The following is a 19,584-nucleotide window of genomic DNA, read 5'->3' on the forward strand; positions in this document are numbered from 1 at the left end:
GGTACCTAGGGGCTCAAGAGATTTGACGGGACAGATAAGCGATCCGAGGCGATAGACGACGGATGACACGAGATCAGGTAGTCCCGCTTGATTGATGGGCCTTCCTGTTCATCTGCAGGTTGGATCATTGGTTCCTTGAATCCAGAGACTATCAAAGGGAGCTGATATCCAGTCACCCGAGCACGACGGCATCGAGAATAGAGGTACTGGAGTACAGCGCAAGAGACCATTGACGCGGGGCTACTAAGGCGTATGTACCTCGATCAGCCTTCCCACCACTGTGAGGGATCCGGAATCTGAGCTGCATCCGCTAAGGCCGCGGAAGGCGAAGGGATGGGTAGATCGCGAGGTCTGATATGTCGAGACCAAAGTACGCTGCAGTAGTCTGCAGAATTCCCAGCGACATGTCAATATCTGGCGGGTGAAATGCAAAGTCTGGAGGCTTGGGCGCGTATCCCTGTCAATAAAACGTTGGTAGAGGAGGTTCGTGTCTTTTGATTGCTTTGAAGCGGGTGCAGAGACAATCAGCCCTGGAGATGGAATGTTTGCATGGAGTCACATGAAAGGTCCGTGGGATTTGGAAAACTCACCTGTGGGATACTGCATTGATTATTGCATCGTGTGGCCATGGGTTGTGCGTCTCTCTGGCGATTCGATGTTCGCTGGCATTTCTGGAGGCATGAATACTATCGTTCTCAGCGGGAACGCGGAGTCATGAAGGGACTAAGCGTGGCGGGTTTCCGAAAGCTCCGAGATTTCAATGGCAGCGATCTATCACGACACACAAGCTAAGGAATGAGAATCTCAAAAAAAAAAAAAAAAAAAAAGGCCAACTGGCACTTGGACCGGGGCCCGGGGCAAGAGGCCGAGGGGCAATGAGGGTCACGCGGGGGCGTTAAGACAGGGATCGAAGAGCAGATCCCCTGGCCAGATCGCTGCATGGCGTCCGGGGCCCTGGATCTAGCGTCCGCCTGACATGAAAAAAGAAAAAGTTGAAAGACAACACAGTCCAGGAGAAAATACGCGGTGAAATCTGTCTTCGGAGGAAAGGGGCCGCTTGATCAGAGGCCTGGTTGTATCAGTGCCTAGTAGAGGAGCTGCTGGTTGCTCCTTGCTTGTGAAGATTAGAAAGAGCAAAGCTCAGAGTAGAGGGGCAAGCTCGAGTGCGGAGTAAAGACCATGGTTCCCAGCACTTCATAGCTCCAAAACTTTCTTTTTATTTTTATCTTTCCTTTTGATCTGGACTTGGCCCTGGCCCTGTGGCCACTGCTGTAACTGCTTTGCATGCTGACTTGTACATCGTGACCTTCATCTATGTACTCTGGTTGATCTATCACCCCTTGACTTGGCCTACGAAGCCTTGGTTTTAAAAGTCGTTGGCCCGTCTTCCCAGGTCTCTGGAACCCATTATCCCTTTCTATCTCCTCACTCACCCCTGCATAGCTCCGTTTAACCGTACGTCTTCCATATTCATAAGATGTTCAAGCCTGCGGTTGTTTGTCAGACCGTCAAGTCCCTCAACCTGAGCTGTCGCCCAGCTGGTCTCACTACTACGGCCCAATCATTCTTCCGTCCTTTCTCCACGACATTTCCTCGCGCCCAGAAAGACGACAAGAATGACCCCTTGGTGAAGGCCACAACGAGAGCTCCTGGAGGTGCGGCGGGGGAAAGCGAGGGAAAATATGCGCGTACAGATGAGAGTCTAGTCGTCGAATACCCCGACGATGCAAATATGCCTCGCAGTCCTGTTGTCCAGGGCCGCGGAGGAATGCACTTCAAGCGCACCCTTGCTCAGTTCTCCCTCGAGAGCAGAGTCACTCTAGTCACAGGCGGCGCTCGTGGGCTAGGGTTAGTTATGGGACAGGGCATAGTCGCCTCCGGCTCGAATCTCGCCATTGTTGATTTGAACCGTATGTACTCGCTATAGTTGGCTTTGGCTTAATGGCTGCTAACTTCATTGAAGGAGATGAAGCCCAGGAGTCTGCCCACAAGCTGGTAGAGCAGTTTCAGAAAGAGAACCCTGGGCTGGAAGAGTATGTCTTTCGTCTGTCGTGGTTTGGAATTCTGAGTCGTTGCTGACCATGGTCTCTCAATTAGATTGCCAAGAGTGACTGCTCATTACGCTGATGTCTCCAACCCTGATTCCGTGAACAGTGCTCTCTCCGAAGTAATCGCAAAGCACGGCAAGATTGACCATCTCGTTACATCCGCCGGGTTCACCGAGAATTTCGACGCTATCAACTACCCTTACGACCGGATCCAGAAGCTCTGGGGTGTGAATGTGAACGGCACATACTTGTTCGCTACTGGCGTTGCGAAGCACCTGATGGAGCGTAAGGCTCCTGGCAGCATCGTCATGATTGGTAGCATGTCTGGTGCGATTGTCAATGTGCCTCAGCCCCAAGCGCCCTACAACGCTGCCAAGGCAGCCGTCCGCCATCTCGCTTCGTCCTTTGCTGTTGAATGGGCAGGACATGACATCCGGGTGAACTGCATCAGCCCAGGCTACATGTTGACTGCTCTGTAAGTTGCCACCTGGGTCTCATAGATTCGCTAAGCAGGACAGTCGCTGATTTAGTGTACTCAGGACCCGCAAAATTCTAGACGATAACCCCGAACTACGGGACAAGTGGATCTCACTCATCCCCACCGGGAAGATGGGTGTGCCCGAAGATCTGATGGGCGCAGTGACTTTCCTCCTCAGCGACGCGTCCAAGTACATCACTGGTGCCGATCTCCGCGTGGATGGTGGCTACACCTTGACCTGAGGAGCGACTCACGACTTACCGCCACTCCACTTTTTATTTGTTACGATTAGACGAGTTATGGAGTACCCTTTCCTTTGACTAGCGGATTGTCCTTGCGCTTTCTGTTGACGGTTGCGATTGCATATCTTAATACGTTCATGCTATAGGAGTGGTTGTTACCAGCAATCCTCTGAGAAGCGAAAATGGTGTTCTATTTGTGAAAGGAGTACAGGGTCACGGTCGGACATTGTTTTGATAGACATTCGGATTTCGTTGGCCATATTTCGTATGATGTCATCTATATTTATCTCGTCTAAATTAATATACCTTATCCCGACCTTACTCCGGAGTATTTCTCATCAATTTGATGGTGCATTGCAGGGTATGCTCTGCTTAACTAGACAGCTCACCGAGCCCCATTCTGTCATAATCAACCAGAGCCGAAATTGCCGCCCCAATTCAGTGGTCTAGTCTGGCCCAGTTCGAGTCTATCTCTCGGTCTCGATTTCTTGGAGCCATGCGCCCATGCGGTCGTGGTGTTGGTCTGACCATTCGATCCTTTGAACTTCTGCAGCCATTCCAGAGGGTCCCAATCAACATCCTTGGAAACACTATCCATGACCTGTCCCATTCGGTTTAATCTCATGCCCGAGCGGCTTGAAGAGTTACATCGGGCGTTGTGAGCTCGAGACCTCGACCGACTACAAGGATGCATCTCGATGAGCTCTCCTGTGCTGGATGACTGGTCCAGACTTCAGTACAGGGCCAATGCGCTGGTGCTTATGAGCCAGAATTATCATAGTATTGACCTTTTGCCTGACCACCATGAAGCCCGCCAGGCTCCCACATCTAGATACCGCACCGCAAGAGCTATCTGAGTCAGTATTCGGAGCCACATCATAAGCGACAGAGCGGAAGATAAGCGCGGACAAATCCTGCACGAAATTCGCAAAGTCAGATCAGCCTATTCGTTGGGCAATACCCTAAGGGCTAACGCCGAATGCTGGTTTGATACATCCAATTCTGCTCCGTAAGACTGCTTAGCCCCCCTTTCTGGCGGCCCAAAGGTGATAAATGGCATTCAAACCGGGCTGTAATCTGTTTATGTGTGAGCTGAACGACATATTCTGCATGCTGAGATTAGGGCTCGTGTCAGACCCTGGACTAGTGCTCGGCAAGCCTGCTATTAGCGATGAGTTGGCATTTGCCTAGGTTTCCGGTATAACCCCAGAGGGCCGTGAACATAGACCTTGGTAACACCGGCTTTTATTCCGACATTCGTGACTTCATAAGATTTAGTAATGGGAACAGTTGTGAAGCGGGTGCAAGACCATCAGGTGACAGGGACCCGTGATGGCGTCGCGGATGACGATCGCGACTTGATTCGACCAGCCCTTTTCTTCTCCTTCCATCCTTATGCTCTATGTATGATTATTCTCTTCCGCGTTTTGCGTCCATGGCATTCTGCCAGACATAGATATGAGACCTCCATATTTGATTTCCTCTTTTTCCGACCGTCTTATCGTTGCTTCGACCTCCCGGCGCACACCGATAGCTTGAGAATGAGATCGCTGATCAGCTTCAGCCGGCGGACCCGCCGACGAGGAGCTACTCCAGTCCCCCACGAAATTAGGCAGGATTAGCCTTCTGACCCCATGTTAATTCGCCAAAGTTCCCTGCAGGGGAAGTTTTCTGGATCATCTTCCACCTCACTAGGCCAAATGACCAATTTCCTAGGCAGAAGACTGGAAAATCGGACGGCAAATCGCTAATACAACCGGAGTACACGCCGCCGGCGATCCTCCGAGCTGAGATGAGATGAGATGGAAGGGGCGGAACTGGCACCTCGGTACTCGATTTGGTGGCAGTCGAGTGGCTCTGTTTGGGCTCCTCTCCAATCATCGTCGTAGGACTGGGATCTTCCGCAGGTTGACTGGAGTACAGTACGTATGGAGCGCTCCGCGGGGACCCGGGGTGCACCATGGCCTGACCAGCTTGCTACCGACTCAGTCCTCTGCTTGCCACTGTGAGGCAAGACCTGAAGCTGCTGTTCATCCATTCCCATGGAGTATGGGCAGGATGTGGGGTTGGAGATCCAAGGTTCCCAACGGGCATTCCCGACACCCTGGAGCTGGTTTGGGGACTGGTGGTGATAGGCTGGGGCTTTGATTCCGTTGCCCGCTGGACATACTCCGTAGAGCCAAGTGGACTTGCTCCGTAGACTAATCACCAGGCCAGCAAATGCCCTAAGTAAGGCTGCCGCATCAACTGACTGGCATTATTATTGCACGCTGTGACCTATCGAGTCGGGCCTGCGATCCCCATGATCTGATTCCTGACTGCCGGGCCGTTCAAGTCAAAGTGTTCTTTATCCGTCCACCGTCTAAATAGTCTGAGTCGACCTCCACTGGGCACCACCGGCAAGACTCGGCTTAAGGCACCAAATCCTTTCTTTCTTTCTTCCTTTTACCCTGATTTCTGATACTCTGTTCCTGGATTTCTAATCCTCTGCATGTCCCCCCAGATGCAGCTGCTGGGTTGTCTCTGCGCAGTCTAATGTGGGGGAATCCTGCTTTGCTCTGCCCTTGCAGTCACTCTGACTCTCCAGACTGCAGTCACAATCCGCACATTCACTCTCCCTGCGTTTGTTATGACTCTCTGACCAATTCCACTCCTCAGATTCACCGCTAGTCACTTTCCTGCTAGATTTTCTTTCACCTCTCGCCTTACCTGCCTGGACTTCTCATCTTGACCATGTAGGCAGTGCTGTGCTGTGTTGTCGCCAACTCATCTGCACCTGCACCATCACCAGCACTTCTCCAGCTCAACCCAACACAACCTTGTCACCATGGAGAGACTTCCCAAAGGACTAGTATCTATTTCGAAGAAGATCCCAACGGAGCTAGATGGTATCGGTGTTGATGCCGTGGACACTGGAGATATCGTACAGCTTTGGAAAGGTGGATATTGCCCTTATCGTCCTTTCGTTTGATTCCATCCTTACGCTACAAAGGCCAAATACTCACCTAAACAGCATACAGCACCAACCCTTCTGCCCACGAAGGCGACGTCGGCCATCGCCTGCAGAACTTCTTCTGGCGCATCTGGAGCAGCAAGCGTCTCAGCAGCGCCCTGACAGGATCCTCACTATCTCGCTTATTCCTGCAAATCTCGGAACCAGATCCAGCGCTCACTCTCACACCCACTCTGCCCCCGACCCCATTCAGGCCACCAGCAAAGGCGCAGGCGCAGCCAAAGTCAAAGGTGGGGAACACGAACACAACGATAATCAGCCCTCCTGTAACCGTTACTCGTTGCTGACGCTTAGATGCAGGAATCCGACCCGGCCACGTCCAGTTTGAAACGTGCAGGTGATGAGAAACACCCACACCCGCCAAATCACACCAAGAGCCAGAGCCACCCGGCCCCAACAACAGCCACCAAGCCTCTGCAACCCATCCTGAAAAAATCTAACAGCTCCTCGCACGGCGAAGTCCAGAAGACTACGCGCCTGTTGCTTACGGGTTTAGGCGGGCAGAGTGTTACTCGCAAACCTTCAAACCCGCCAACGCCTGTTCCTCCATCCCGTCCTATCCTTTTCGCGGAACAGACGCAGCAGGGACCTAGTACCGCTGCCGCCACTGCCTCTGCCACTACCACAGCTAGCCGCGCGGGCCAAAAGAAGACTAAGGTGATTGCCGTGGCTAGTAAAGCAAAGGCGAAGAGCTCGAAGCGTCGTCCGGTGCTGATGCGGCGCAAGTCGTCGCAGCAATCTTCTAATTCGGCGACTTCCACGCGCAACCATTCGCCGACGGGCTTCGTTGACGCGCCTATCGACTCTGACGAGGGCTTTGATGTGACAGCTGAGATTGACGAAGAGGCTGTGGAGGACTCGCCTGATGGTACTCAAGCGCTTAATACTCCTTTGTGCATCAGCATTGCTAATCCATAGCAGAACTAACGATCGTCACCCCGAACGCCCCAATAGAGCCAGAGCAAATCACCGTCTCCCCCACAACTCCAGACATCCCAAGAGCGTCCACTCCAAGGCTGAAGCTGAAGCCGAAGAAGCTAAAGCAAATGACAGCCAAGATAGCAACCACAGACAACCTCTCTCCAAAGGCAACCTCCAGAAGCCCACCTCCAGAGTCATTTCCACCTCTCGCCCAAGAAGACGACAACGAAGAAATTCCCGAACCCGCCCTCCCTGAAGCCTTCGTCTCCGACCTCAAAGAGCTACTGCACAAAAACACGCCTCTCCCACCTCTCCGCCCGCATGCCTCCCCACCAACCGTCGGCTTCTTCTCCGCCATAGCGTGTCGCCACTACGACGTACGCCATCTTTCCGAGGGGAACTACGAGCAGCCAAATAGCTCAAAGCTCGTGGCGCCGGATTTCAGGACTAGATTCGTGGAGCAGAAGAGGATCGCCGATGAGTACTATGCGCAGTATGTACAGCAGTGTCTGAACCAGGATGATGAGGAACGCGAGGGAGACGAAGGCCCGGAACATACAAATACAACCACGCAGAGCGCGTTCTTCGAGCAGAATGCTATGAACACAGAAGGACAAGAAAGACCAGGAACAGGGTCAACAACAGAAGCAACGACTTCGCCTTCAAAGTCCCGATTTGGCGATTCGCACACGCAATCGCACGGCGCTTCAACGATTGCCACCTCGGTTCTCACTGGTGGAAGCGGAGACACGGATCCAGCATTGTATCAAGGGGGCATGTTTGCGCCTGCCAACGTGGTGGAGCCCGCGCCAATCCACGGCCATGATGATTCCGATGAAGAGCTGGGGCCTGATCTGGGTCATCAGCATGGGTTTGTCAATTCGACTCTGAATGCAAGCATTAATGCAACTACACCGGCCATGGCCATGCCAATGCCTGTGCCTGGAGGAACAGGGAACCCGTTCGCTACGTCGACGGGTCTCTCGTTAAATCGTGGAATGGGAGGCTTAAGCCTTCTGATTGAGCAGAGCCGCAACAGTTTGATCAATCCGGGTATGGGAAACCTAGGTACTACTGCTACCACTACAGAGAAGGACAGATCGGAGCAGTAAGTGATAATGTTTTTTGTTTGCGTGTGATACCACTTCAATACGAGGGTGATTACCAATAATAAAATGCGACGTGCAGCCCGCAAAACCTGTCTATAGAGATGTATACCGTAGGACACATCCCAGTAAGCAAAGAAGAAGCCTCTAATCACTCCAGCGTAGACCAGCTACATGCAAACCAATCCGTAAGGCCTTCCCCATCCTATCCAAGTCACCTTGCATGAAGCCCCAAGGCATCACACATCCTTCATTGGAAGTCGAGACAGAATCAAGCCATCTCCTTCTCACCATCTTCAACACCACCCTTCTTTCTGCCAAAAGAGAAGCCACTGAATCCAGTAGAGCCACTTGAACCTCCCTTAGCCTTCCACCATCGCACACCCCTCCAAGCACCAGAGACAACCCAAAACAACAAGCAAGCAAGATCGACCCAAACCGCTCTGCGCATGCGTGTAACCTTGCTATCACCGCCATCCTTGCCACCAACGTGATAAACACCAATATACATCTCGCCAAAGATGCCAAAGACCACAAGCCACAGGATAACAAGGATCGACTCCCACGCAAACAGCGGCAGGAAGAGTCCATTCCGCTGGCTGAACGACAGCTTGGAGCGCTTCTTCCACCACCACCCGAGACCCAGGTATGCCAGTGCAGTGACAGTCGACATGAACGCCGTAACAACGGCATAGACCCAGCGGCTGGGCGCGGAGTCGCCTCTATTGTGCGCGGAGCTGATGTCCTGGGTGTACAAACCGATGACAGCGAGACCGAAAGCGAATTGGAGGATCGCGAGGGCAGTTGAGATGAGAGCCTTCATCTTCGCGCGCTTGCCCATGGCAGGCGGGGGAGTCTGCTCGGGGAGCGGAGGAGCTGGGTAGGTGTCCATTGCGATGGGGTACTGGTCAGGCCCGCGAGCGCCGTCTGCGGTGCCGCCGAAGTAAGGGTCTGGGAATGGAGGTTGTTGGAACTGGGGCTGTCCGGGTTGAGGGTTACCGGGCTGCTGCGCGGCTTTTTTGGCCTTGTACTTTTTGGTTTCGGAGTAGCCGAAGCGGAAGATTTTGAAGAGGACGAACCACATTAGAATGGAGATGGAGTGAGCAGTCGAGGTGGTTGTGCTGTTTAAATATGAGGAAAGAGCGAGTACAGTCGGGCGCGCCTACTTCGAGTAGACAATGAGCGGGAGTTGTACAGAAATCGGAATCTAAATGCGATGGATGACAGGTGCGCCTGCGCAGTAGATATAGGAAAGGGGGGAAAAAAAAGAAAGAGAAAAGAAAAGTGAAACGCAGTCGAGAGAATGAAGCTGAGCTGGAGATTGGATGGGGAGAAAGAGCTGCATCGGGTTCTTCAGCTTTTATAATGGTGCCGCTATACAAAGCGCTTTCTGCAGGCCTCAAAAGTGTCAGGCTGCCACTAACACAGGGACGCCTGACAGCCACTGGTTCTTTGTTCAGGGACCCTCCTGAAACACCTCATTGTTATAGTTGGCGCGCGCCTACAGTCAGCTGCAGTGCGGGTGGACCGTGGCTGTCGAAGCTCGAAGCGCCCTCGCAAGCCAAGCTGCAAACTAGTGGACGAGAATCGTGAGCAGAGGTTAAACATAGCTTGATTAGTCCTATTCATAGAACAGCTACGGTACCTGCCTACCCTATTTCTTCTACCCCGGCAAGAGCCAGCTCCACCTGCAACAGCTTCTCCAAGTACCCATCCAGACAGCTCCAACCAATGACTAGCCTATGCACCCAAAAGGATTCATGCTGATTGTTGACATGACACATAAAGAGACAATGGGAGCGGGGATTCGTGATTGCAAAACAACAAAGGCTAATCGACCATGCAAAGACCAAAACTATAAATCAAAAACGCGAACAATGATGCTAGACATACCCATGACCCAGGTCATCCACTAGAGTCAGGGCGGCTTCATCCTCCTTCTATTGCACCTTTACCGCCTGATGATGCCGCCGTGGTTTTCTTGGCAGCGCTTCCTGGGGCAAGCGGTGGTTTGAACGTCGCTGAGGGAGTACCTGGTGGAGCAGCGGTGGCCGCTTCATCATTGTACTCAGGCCCAAAATCATCGTGATGCGGCGCTTCCCCGCCTATCGAAGAATGATCAACGGAAGCCCGGTCATAGCCATGGCCATACGCTCCGTGTTGAGCTGCATGTTTTGTTGCATTCTTGGTCGCTTTCTTATGCTTTCGGCCCTTCATCTTGGCCTTTTCCAACAGCCTCTTCTTCTCCGCCAACCGCTTCCGCTCTTTGCGATCTTTGATCTCATACTGGCGAATAAGAGCTTCAGGAGGACGCCCAAAGATGCTTTCGTACTCGCAGAACTCGCAAATCCAAATATCTTGAAGACTAGGCGGATGGTGAAGGTTGGTATATTGCTGTTGAATCTTCCTTTGGCGGGCAGCCAGCACATAAATACTAGCAGGCGATCTCTTTTTCTTTCTCTCTGAAGGTGGTTCGGTAGATGCAGGTGCTTGCTGTGGTTGTTGTTGTGTTTGAAGATTTTGTTGCTGGCTAGTCTGCGCTGGTACGGTCGGGCTGGTTTGCGTGCCTTGCGTGGAGACTCCTCGCGAGTTGTTCCCCGCTTGGGGTTGGGCGACCGGCGACCGATGTTGAGGTGAATATGGGTTTTGAGCGTGGAACGCCATCTCTTTGGACGAATCGGACTCGCATGTGAAAGTAAACTGGGTTCTCGTGGGTGTACTCTGTTGTTCAAGCATGCTACCCTGGGAGGAGACTCTTTCTGAAGACGGCGAGAAAGCTGATGCTGCAGCACTTGCAATGGCGGCGGAAATAATGCCATGATTGCGCGTGCCAGGCTCACCTTGGAATGCTGTTAGCAAGAGGCTCGATTCGGGTAACAATGAGAGCGTACCTGTCGGTCCCGGGGAGGACAACGGCCCGTCCCGACGACTCCCACCACGATTTTGCGGCCATGTAATATGCCCATGTATTGACGACCGTCTCCCTTGGCGTGCAAGGCGTCCTCTGCCCGAGCCAGACATTCCACTGCCCACTGGTGACGCGGGACTGCCTGTGCCGTAGAACGTACTCACATGTCCGACCTCTCCAGGCGACGTAGATTGTCCAGGGTTCGCTAATGCCATTGTCGCAAATTCTGGTGATAGAGAAGAATGGTGACTCCCCATATTACCAGGCGTTGGGATTTTGCGCTTTTTCTTGTTGTTAGTGTTCTCAAAAGCGTCGTACCCATCGGGAGATGCCTTGGTCGGTTGTTCTTTCCCCATGCCGGGAAGTGTTTGTTGCACATTGGAAGGCGTAGGTGACAAGGACGACCCACGAAACCCGGCACTCCGTCGGACAACCACCGGCCCGTCCTCATCACCGCTGTCTATGTCAACCCCATTTTCATAGGGAATGTCATTATCCCGACTATCAGGACTTGGATCACGGCCCTCGTCGCTTTGTTGTACATATACTTTGGAGTCAATTACAGAACCCGCGTTGGCCGCACAAGCTCCGTAGAAAAGCTGCGTTGCTGGCGGAGCAGGAGGATAAAGGATCGATTCGGCAGCATCGGAGGACAACCGAGACCGGATGGTCCGCTTGGGGAGGGGCCGGATCAGTCTATCGGGATAAACGGGCGACGGCGTATCTGGGGCCGAGTATATCATCCCATCTGCAGGAGGACAGTATCAGCAACTGAACGCTATCTTACCCCTCCTCTGTGGCCCGTCTCCCCATATCCGTAGCTTCTCAACGTCTGCAGCTATTCTCCGGTGGCAATCGGCAGATCTTCCACCGGGGACTACTTTGAGTGGGATCACGAGAGAACATACTCAGCGTAGCAGCCATTGTGCAAAACTATCGACTGTGACCTCCACAGCCGCAGCCAGTTGAGGCCTCTCTTTGTGTCCGGTAGTCCAACCTGACGGTTTCCGTGATTCGTCTTCTCGTTCCACCGGTCCTTCGTATTTTCTACCCAGGGCTGTGCGTAACCCTCTGCGTCTTATTTATCCGACACGCACTTGAAAGATCCAAAACAGCAAAGACCGCACTCGTCGTAGTTCGGAGTGTCGAGACGAAGGAGATATCTAACAAATTCTAGGAATGCCGAGGTCAGCCTTTTTTTGAAACTTGACCATGTCCTAGAAGCGTGGTGTTGCTGCTGGCAAAGTGGGAGAGGGCACCAACTCCGGATTGTGCCCCAAGGTCCACGACACAATCCGGGAAAAGGCCGACAACCCGTAAATGGAAGACAACAAAAGAAAAGAAAAGCCGAGCGCGATAAGATCAAAGACCACACTCACAGATATCGAGCTATTCCCCAAGCATTCCCCAAGCAAACTTTTCTGATGAGAGAATGACACCCGATCGGCACCTGACAGGAAGCGGAAAGGAGACGACTCAGACGAGAAGTACACTAAAGGGGGCCACGGCCAGGCGGTGGAAGCGAACGGGGACGTGGGGTTCCCAATGAGAGACGAGATAAATGATATCAATTTATTAAATATCCGCTGACGCTGCTGAAGGTATTTCTACCAGAATCAAACAAGACTGCATTGGTCTGAAGATGCTTTAGACGAATTGAATAATATTTTGTTATCTTGATCCTTACAAATCCCCAGAAGCGGATGCCATCAGCCTCAGGCATCAAGGCGCCGAGTGATTCCAAGGCTACTCATACGGTACTATCTCCACCTCGCATTGGAAATATTGCTGTATCTCCATAGTGCATGATCTATTTTCTGCCTTGCACTTATCTACGTCCACTATCGAGGGCGTCGTGTTACGACCACTTTCGTACCTGTCTGCAGGACCTCGACTCTTCAGCGACAGCTACGGTAATGACCGCGGCCGGAACATTTGTTTGAACACTGCTCAGCGCCGTTCCTGAGGCTGATGCTCAAGCTACGGCCGCGGCCGAATCAGCAGCAGTTCGCGCACAATTCTGAAACTCGAATGTACAACATTCTTTGGCTTGTCCCATCTGAGTCCCAATGGGGCCTGCCGGATTCTGCCATACGATACATGTAGTTCATCCCAGACTATGCAGCGGCGCCGTTCCTGTGTGTTGCTATACTTCTCGTTCGTACCTCCAGCTGCCCTTTGGGAGACCGCAATGTTGTGCCCACCGGCTCACCATCGCTCTCTCGGTATATGCGCCCATGCTCGGACTCGGAGTCCGCAGTAAGTAGGCTGTGGCCCACCAGAGCCGGGAGATTCTCGGGGAGTGTATGCAGGAAATTATCCTAGAGGGAACTTCGAACCGTAGGTCTGGCCGGATTACTCGAGCTGCTCATCCAGGATTTGCAACTGGTTGGTAACACGAGAATCTTAGAAACCGTCGTGGTTGAGGTTTCAAAGAACCATTGCGGGCAACAGGATAATAATTCGCAAACCGAGAAATTGATTACGGTCCGTTAGAGGCAATGGGCGTGTGAGTCCTAGAGAGAATCTCTTAAGCGGGGTCTTCTCGCAGGATCGGAGTAAAGGCGCCACAGCACACAAGCTCTTTCAAATTCCAGAGAAAGAAATTCAGTCCTTTCTCATGAGCAAGCCGGAAAGTAGAGAGGTAACGTCTCCTTGGGTGGTGTCGGTGGACAACTGGCCGTGGTGAGGAGAGCGGGGAAGAAAGTCCAGTGGTCAATGACCGGGTCTTGCGGCCGTTTTCAATTCCGTGCTGCTCAGTCTCCACGGCTCTGCGCTCTTTTCCCCTCGCTTTTGCATCCTCCATCCACTCTCTCCAATCTCCCGTTTACTATGTAGAGTCTCCGGCTATGGTCTGAGCTTCGTCTACATATCCTTGCCGTATATGTTCCAATTGCTCTCTCCACTTTGCCATTTTTCTTGTCCTGCGTCGCTTTTTCCACTGCACGAGTCGCTCGAGAACCCAGCTCTCAATCGTCTGCGACAGCTTGCCTACGGGCAGCTTTTGCCCGTTACAACCTCCGCTCGGCTGGATTTGCGTCTGATTCCCCTGCCGTCCGGCGTTGACTGCACTACAGTACCATCCTTGATACTTTTATTCTTATTCTGCTGCGTCGAACCACTCCTCCGCCACGATGAGCCCCCGACGGTCTTCTCGTGCACGCACCTCGCAACCTTCTCCGGCGATCCAGCACACGAATTCTTCCAGCTCTTCAGCTTCGTTGACTCGAGAAAGAAGCACGAGATCGAACCACAAAAACCTCTCCCCACGCTCGCAGTCCGATGACGATGCCGATAAGGGCGATTTTCGCGAGACGCGCCAACGCCAACGCGCGAGAGGGGACGATGAAGCTGAACTACACTCCAAAATCGGCGATGGCGAGGATGATGAGGTCGACGAGGAGGATGAAGAAGAGATAACTCGGTGTCTATGTGGACAACAGGAATACCCTGGACTTCCGCCCTCTCGCCGGGAGGCCCTCGGTCGCAATGGGGCGCGGGGTGGAATCAAGGATGAGAATCCCATGATTTTCTCCTTGGACCCATCGGACCTGTTGTCAGATGATATTGGCAGCATGTTCATCCAGTGTGACTCCTGCAAAGTTTGGCAGCATGGTGGCTGTGTAGGAATCATGGACGAGGCTATGAGTCCCGATGAGTATTTCTGTGAAGAGTGCCGAAAAGACCTACACAGGATCAAAAGTGAGACAAATGGGTAAGTTCTATAACATTTCCTTCTCATGTCGATTCTTTGCTCTCTTTCGGCGATTCAGTCTGTCGTCGCACGCCTTGACTATACTACGCGCGGGCCTGGGTTTGTTCTGTGCTATCCATCCTCTCACGTTATCACTCATAGCCCCTCCAAATCCTTTCCGTCGCATTCTCAAAGACTTGCTCAGTTCCTTCCGAAAATGAAGCTCATTCGCTTACAACTCAACAGATCGCACTCTTCTCAGTACCTTCCTGTCGTCCCCGTCCCGTCCTCTACGGTATCCTCCCGAGACTCTTCTCGAGATAGTTCAAAGCGTGCGAAAGACCACAAATCTCGACAGTCCGATCCGTTCCCCAACCCAAAGCGCCGTTCTACAATGAATAGTCGAGACGCGGCTTATGATGAAGAGGAACAGCTGCGACGAGCCATCGAAGAAAGCAGGGAAGATAACAAGATTACCGACGGAGAGGAGAGCACCACTCGGAGGCCTAAAAGGAGTCGGAGCGACAGCGAAGCGTACGTTAACCTTGTTTCTGACGTCCCTAAGAGGCTGAAGATCCTCATTAACATCAATTCGCGCAGCCATCGACAAGTCACAAAACGACCACGGACCACGTCGCCTTCTCCCACCGTCGATTCAAAGCAAAGCAATTCGGCTTCGCCAGTTGCTTCGGAAGATGAATCTAAGTCGAGGCCAGTCACAAATGGCAACAGGAAGCCGAGAGCCACGTCACGGGGCCAGCGTGAGAAGGACACGAAGGAGCCGGAAGACCTTGAAGCAGAACATGCGGATGCAGCAGGTCGACGGAAGGGGAGGAGTGATCGCCGAAAGGGCGAAGGTGAGTTTGTACAATCTGTGTTCTGGACGATCCCATCTAACAGTTCTTAGAAGCCGACTCAGACCATGAAATCGTGGAGTCGCCAATTAAAATGACCGCGAATGAACCGGAACTTCCACGACAAAGTCTCGAAAACTCCGTTCCAGTTCCAGAAGCTGCGCCTCCGCGACCATTCACGCGGAAATCCGGACGGCCGCCTGCGCGGCGTGGGCGCATAGGACGCAATCAATATACACGAGACCGAGACTTGAACGGGACCGGGACGGATTCAAACACAGGAAATTCTCCGCGCCGCGGGCAATCACTAGAAACCGGCGGTGATTCCCCGCGCATCGGTATTATGGGTACTTCGGTGAATGGCACAGATACAGGGAAACCCAGCCGGCCCCGCTACGTCCATCAACGGACAACAATGAATGAGATGAAGAGACGGGTAGCAGCTATTCTGGAATTTATATCACGCATGCAAGTCGAGATGGCTGTCGCCGGCGAGAGCACGACACCGCCTGAACGGTCCAACGGAATCGATGCGCAAGCCATTAGCGAGCAATTGGGAAACATATTATCCAAGGCTGCCAACGATGGATTCTCAGAGAGCTCTGGTGGGGTGCTGATGCCCACAGAAAAAGACTTCAAGGACCTTAGCAGCGTCGAAATGATGGACGTACTCACCCGCCATCTGCTCAAATGGCAGCAAGAATACGGCAAGTTCGGCGAGAGGTGACAAGCTTTCCTCACTTCATCGTACACACCTGTCTGACATCCTCCCTCAACGATACCTCTCTCTGCTCTGCCGTCTCAAGACAACCAACCCCCTGATGCATCCATACCTACGATACCCAACCGTACCTTGACTCATCTCATCGACCCATCTTTATCGCCCAACCCACACGGCAGACATGTATAATATGATACGGCTTTGGCTTTGGCTTTGCGTTGCTTCCAGATCAAGCACTACCCTACATTTACACGGGACATCGGATACGGCGTTATATCTTTCTATCCTTCTATCGCGAGAGTGACCGGCGGTTACTCCATTCATTCTTATTCGATCTTACATATACTCAGATGTCAGGTGTTCTGTGTCTTCATTCTCTTCTCTCTCTTTCTTCCCATCTTTTACCCCCTCTGCTCAAAAGATGATTTGAGTAATTCAATGATTTATTCTCGATTACCGATCGACTGTTACGGCTACTATTACTATTGACGCACCTCATTTGTACCGACCAGACATGACACGGCGCGGCGTTCGTTGTCTTTGGCTAATTTAAAGGAGCTTTATTTGTTGCACTTGATACTTGATACTTGATTCCTGCTTCATGTTGTCCTGTCTTGGTTACTTTGCTATCCATACACCTGTGGAGTATGCCTCCACGAAATCTAAATATTATTATTCTTACTATCTTGTTGGCTTCGATTAGGGATCTAATGTATAGGAACTATAACGATATATAGACGACTTTCTACAGCCAATGACCTCTCACTTCGCGTGCTACATTTGTTTGCGCATGGTGGATTATATTCATGGAGAAGCTCGTCTCGTTCAATTGAACGCGAGCAGGAGTAACTGAGACTTATAAGAATTAATCTGTATTAATGATAGATATATGTTTCCGTGCCTCGGTTAGGGCAGCACCGCTATGGCAATTGAACAGGCCACGGCCCAGATCGAAAAAACTTTTAATGATCACGGGTGAGAGTGGCGATGGTCTACACTAGGCGCGGCAGAGATTTATCACTTCAACGCTGTCCTGACGTAGGTTGGACAAGTAGGCTAGGCGAAGTACTGTATACAATCGAGGCGAGGAAGTCGAGGTAGGAAGACAGTCTACATTCCATTACGATTGCTACATACAAGAAGAGAGGCCCATGATACATAAGTGTCAAGTGTCAAGTTCCAACATTTTCCAAACAGGCCATTCCATCATTGCATAATATAGTTTCCAAGGGTCAGATACACAAAGCTTGCTTTAGGTCCTTCAAGTCATCAATGATCGTGAGAACAAAGAAAAGATAAACAAAACAGAGTTTGGTGACGTCAACGAAGACGTCGGTTACATAAGCAGACTAACTCTTTTTGGGGTAACCCTAAAAAGCGAGACGCTTACAGACGAGAAGAGTGGATGAGCTTGAAGTCAACAACCAGGTCGCGGCCGCCGTCGTTGATAACCAGAGCGCGGACAGAGCCGCCACGTCCCTCGCGGAAGGCTTCCTGGATGCGCTGGTACAGGTTGTTCTGAGGGATAACGGGGATGCCGCTCTTGACGTCGCCACTCTCGGTGAGAGCAACAATGGTGCCCTCCTGCATGTCAAGGATGCGGTAGGTCTTGTAGACAGGACCCAGCATGGTCTGGACGATAACGGAGGGCTTAGGGTTTGAGATGAAGCTGGACTCTTCGTGAAGTTCGCGGGTGAAGAGGTCAACACCGGTGTAGCGGCGCTGGTCGGTCATGGCGGAGGAAGAGATGCGGATGACCTGGCAGGGACGACCCTGGAGAACAAGGATGTCGCCGACACGGATGAAGTGAGTGGGAATCGGGACGGTGTGGGCGGGAGAAGCGCCGCCACGGGGCTCGACAATGCGAACATTTTCGGTAGCGCGAACTGAAACCCGTTCGTCAGCGACAATAACTTCTCCGTGGCGGGCGTCATGGTGGTCATGATGGTCATGATGATCATGGTGGTGATGGAAGGGGTTGATGCGGTCGACGGCGCGTTCGACACCGCGACGGAAGGAGTGGTAGTTACCGTCGTCGTCGTAGTAACCCATCTTGCGAGCTTTGGGGTGATCAACTACGGTAGTGGTCTTGAGAACCTTGACTTGAGAGGTGCTAGGAGCAGGAAGGGGCTTGACACTCTCTACGCTAACCTGGCGGTCGGTGTAAGAGTTTCCGCGAGTGACGTCGAGGTTGCGAGTCTCAAAGTCGCGCTCGTAAGAGACGACTTTAGGGGCAGAGGCGCGGCTGGAGAACTCAGAGGTGTGCTGACGAGGAGCTTCAAAGGACTCTACAGGGCCTCGGGAGCGACTGTAAGAGGATTGAACGTCGTAGGTTGGGTCGTAGCGACGGCGGTACTCCTGCTCAGTTCTGTCGAGCTGCTTCTCAAGAGTCCTGTCGTAGGTCTGCTTCTTGTCTTGATAGTAGTCCTGGTGGTAGTTGGGCTGGAGAGGCGCAGGAGTTTGTTCGCGGTAGCTAAGGTCGAGCTCGTCAGAAGATGCAAGGATAAGACAAGGCAGGCAAGGTAAGCAAGGTAAGATAAGGCGAGGTAAGGTAAGGTCGGGTAAGGTCAGGCAAGGTGAGGTAAACAAGAGGACACGAGGGAAAGACGCGGAGGCCGGGGAGCGGGCATGATTGGATTGTTTTTATTTGGGGCTGGGAGCATCGGATTCTGTTTTGATTCTGGAGCCACGTAAACTAGCGGAGGGACTAGAGCTGTCTAGCCCCCAGCCACCCAGTCTCCAGTGGTCGAGCTCGGGCCCGGGGGTGACACCGCTTGTTGTGCTCTCCACTCGGGGCGTTTCATTGGGGTAAACAATAAACAGTAAACAAAAGCAAAGAAAGGCGCCCAACGGAAGGAAGGAAACGAAAATCGTGTACGTACCGGTCACGGGCGAGGTCTACCTGGGGATAGCGGGTTTCCTGCACTCGTTCGTCGACAACAGTCCAGTTGTCACCTCGGCGATCAGAGCGACGTTCGACGTGAAGATCGACTTCTTCCTTTCCGTAGACTCGGGGGTCGGGGAGAGGGGCAGAGGTTCGAGTATCTTCCCGTTCGACGTGCGAAGTGCTAACGAGGTTGACTTCTCCCTCTACTCTCTCAGGCGCAGGAGTAGTCTCAGGAACAGCGTCACTCCGGTACGACGACGGGAAGACACTGAAGGGGATGGGGACGCGGGCGTCAAAGTCCAGGTTGGCTGTCCTTTGAGCGTCTTTTCTCGAATCTCTCCCGAACTGTTAAGAATAACAACTCGGAAGATGAGACAAGAAAAGACTTTTCACGGGGGAAGTCTTTCTCGTAGAGAAGAGCGGAGTGCAAGATAGACCTAGCGAGAGATCTATACCTGACTGCGGGTGCGGAGAATTCCTGGGGTAGGAATGTGAGGATAAGCTTAAAAAAGCTGGAATGAGAGATGAGATGGATTGAATGGAAGACGGAGATGGAGAGGAAGAGAGAGAAGAGCGAGAGGAGGGGAGGTGGTGAGGGCCAGCCTTTATCTGTTGTTACGCGTTTGTTTACCGCGCCTTTCCGCTTCGGTCCAGCCTCCTCTCCTCTTCCTTGCTGCTCTGCCTCGCTGCTACAGTCCTATCTCTATCTACG

General features: G+C 52.4%; 7 protein-coding genes across 7 annotated transcripts; 3 read left to right on the forward strand and 4 right to left on the reverse strand.

The window, feature by feature from the left end:
* Positions 1-1,474: 1,474 nt before the first annotated feature.
* Positions 1,475-3,075, forward strand: BDW74DRAFT_185477 (putative D-arabinitol dehydrogenase ArbD; the record flags this gene model as incomplete). Its single annotated transcript, XM_073731047.1, has 4 exons — positions 1,475-1,910; positions 1,964-2,033; positions 2,098-2,523; positions 2,588-3,075. 4 exons carry the CDS (start codon positions 1,478-1,480, stop codon positions 2,766-2,768), a joined length of 1,110 nt encoding a protein of 369 aa, XP_073583238.1. The 3' UTR covers positions 2,769-3,075.
* A 1,114-nt stretch (positions 3,076-4,189) lies between these two features.
* BDW74DRAFT_154027 (uncharacterized protein) lies at positions 4,190-4,938 on the reverse strand. Its single transcript, XM_073724610.1, has one exon. It carries the CDS (start codon positions 4,728-4,730, stop codon positions 4,377-4,379), a length of 354 nt encoding a protein of 117 aa, XP_073583239.1. The 5' UTR covers positions 4,731-4,938; the 3' UTR covers positions 4,190-4,376.
* On the forward strand, positions 4,931-7,845 carry BDW74DRAFT_154028 (GATA-like domain-containing protein). The gene is made up of 4 exons (XM_073724611.1): positions 4,931-5,707; positions 5,782-6,011; positions 6,082-6,649; positions 6,703-7,845. The coding sequence occupies exons 1-4, from the start codon at positions 5,596-5,598 to the stop codon at positions 7,812-7,814; spliced, it is 2,022 nt and encodes a 673-aa protein (XP_073583240.1). The 5' UTR covers positions 4,931-5,595; the 3' UTR covers positions 7,815-7,845.
* Positions 7,846-7,947: 102 nt separating this feature from the next.
* On the reverse strand, positions 7,948-9,033 carry BDW74DRAFT_25754 (MARVEL domain-containing protein). Its single transcript, XM_073732332.1, has one exon. It carries the CDS (start codon positions 8,890-8,892, stop codon positions 8,080-8,082), a length of 813 nt encoding a protein of 270 aa, XP_073583241.1. The 5' UTR covers positions 8,893-9,033; the 3' UTR covers positions 7,948-8,079.
* Positions 9,034-9,569: 536 nt separating this feature from the next.
* Positions 9,570-11,628, reverse strand: BDW74DRAFT_25780 (uncharacterized protein). Its single transcript, XM_073732333.1, has 2 exons — positions 10,700-11,628; positions 9,570-10,648 (listed from the first exon to the last, which is right to left on the reverse strand). Exons 1-2 carry the CDS (start codon positions 11,457-11,459, stop codon positions 9,738-9,740), a joined length of 1,671 nt encoding a protein of 556 aa, XP_073583242.1. The 5' UTR covers positions 11,460-11,628; the 3' UTR covers positions 9,570-9,737.
* Positions 11,629-13,686: 2,058 nt separating this feature from the next.
* On the forward strand, positions 13,687-16,066 carry BDW74DRAFT_25809 (putative transcriptional regulator (Cti6)). Its single transcript, XM_073732334.1, has 4 exons — positions 13,687-14,431; positions 14,657-14,944; positions 15,011-15,267; positions 15,318-16,066. The coding sequence occupies exons 1-4, from the start codon at positions 13,851-13,853 to the stop codon at positions 15,989-15,991; spliced, it is 1,800 nt and encodes a 599-aa protein (XP_073583243.1). The 5' UTR covers positions 13,687-13,850; the 3' UTR covers positions 15,992-16,066.
* A 1,011-nt stretch (positions 16,067-17,077) lies between these two features.
* hexA (putative Woronin body protein HexA) lies at positions 17,078-18,768 on the reverse strand. Its single transcript, XM_073724612.1, has one exon. It carries the CDS (start codon positions 18,035-18,037, stop codon positions 17,372-17,374), a length of 666 nt encoding a protein of 221 aa, XP_073583244.1. The 5' UTR covers positions 18,038-18,768; the 3' UTR covers positions 17,078-17,371.
* Between the last annotated feature and the right edge of the window lie 816 nt (positions 18,769-19,584).

The sequence above is a fragment of the Aspergillus multicolor genome (genome assembly GCF_047715735.1).
Source record: "Aspergillus multicolor strain CBS 133.54 unplaced genomic scaffold BDW74scaffold_14, whole genome shotgun sequence".
In the NCBI taxonomy this organism is placed as follows: Eukaryota; Fungi; Ascomycota; class Eurotiomycetes; order Eurotiales; family Aspergillaceae; genus Aspergillus; species Aspergillus multicolor.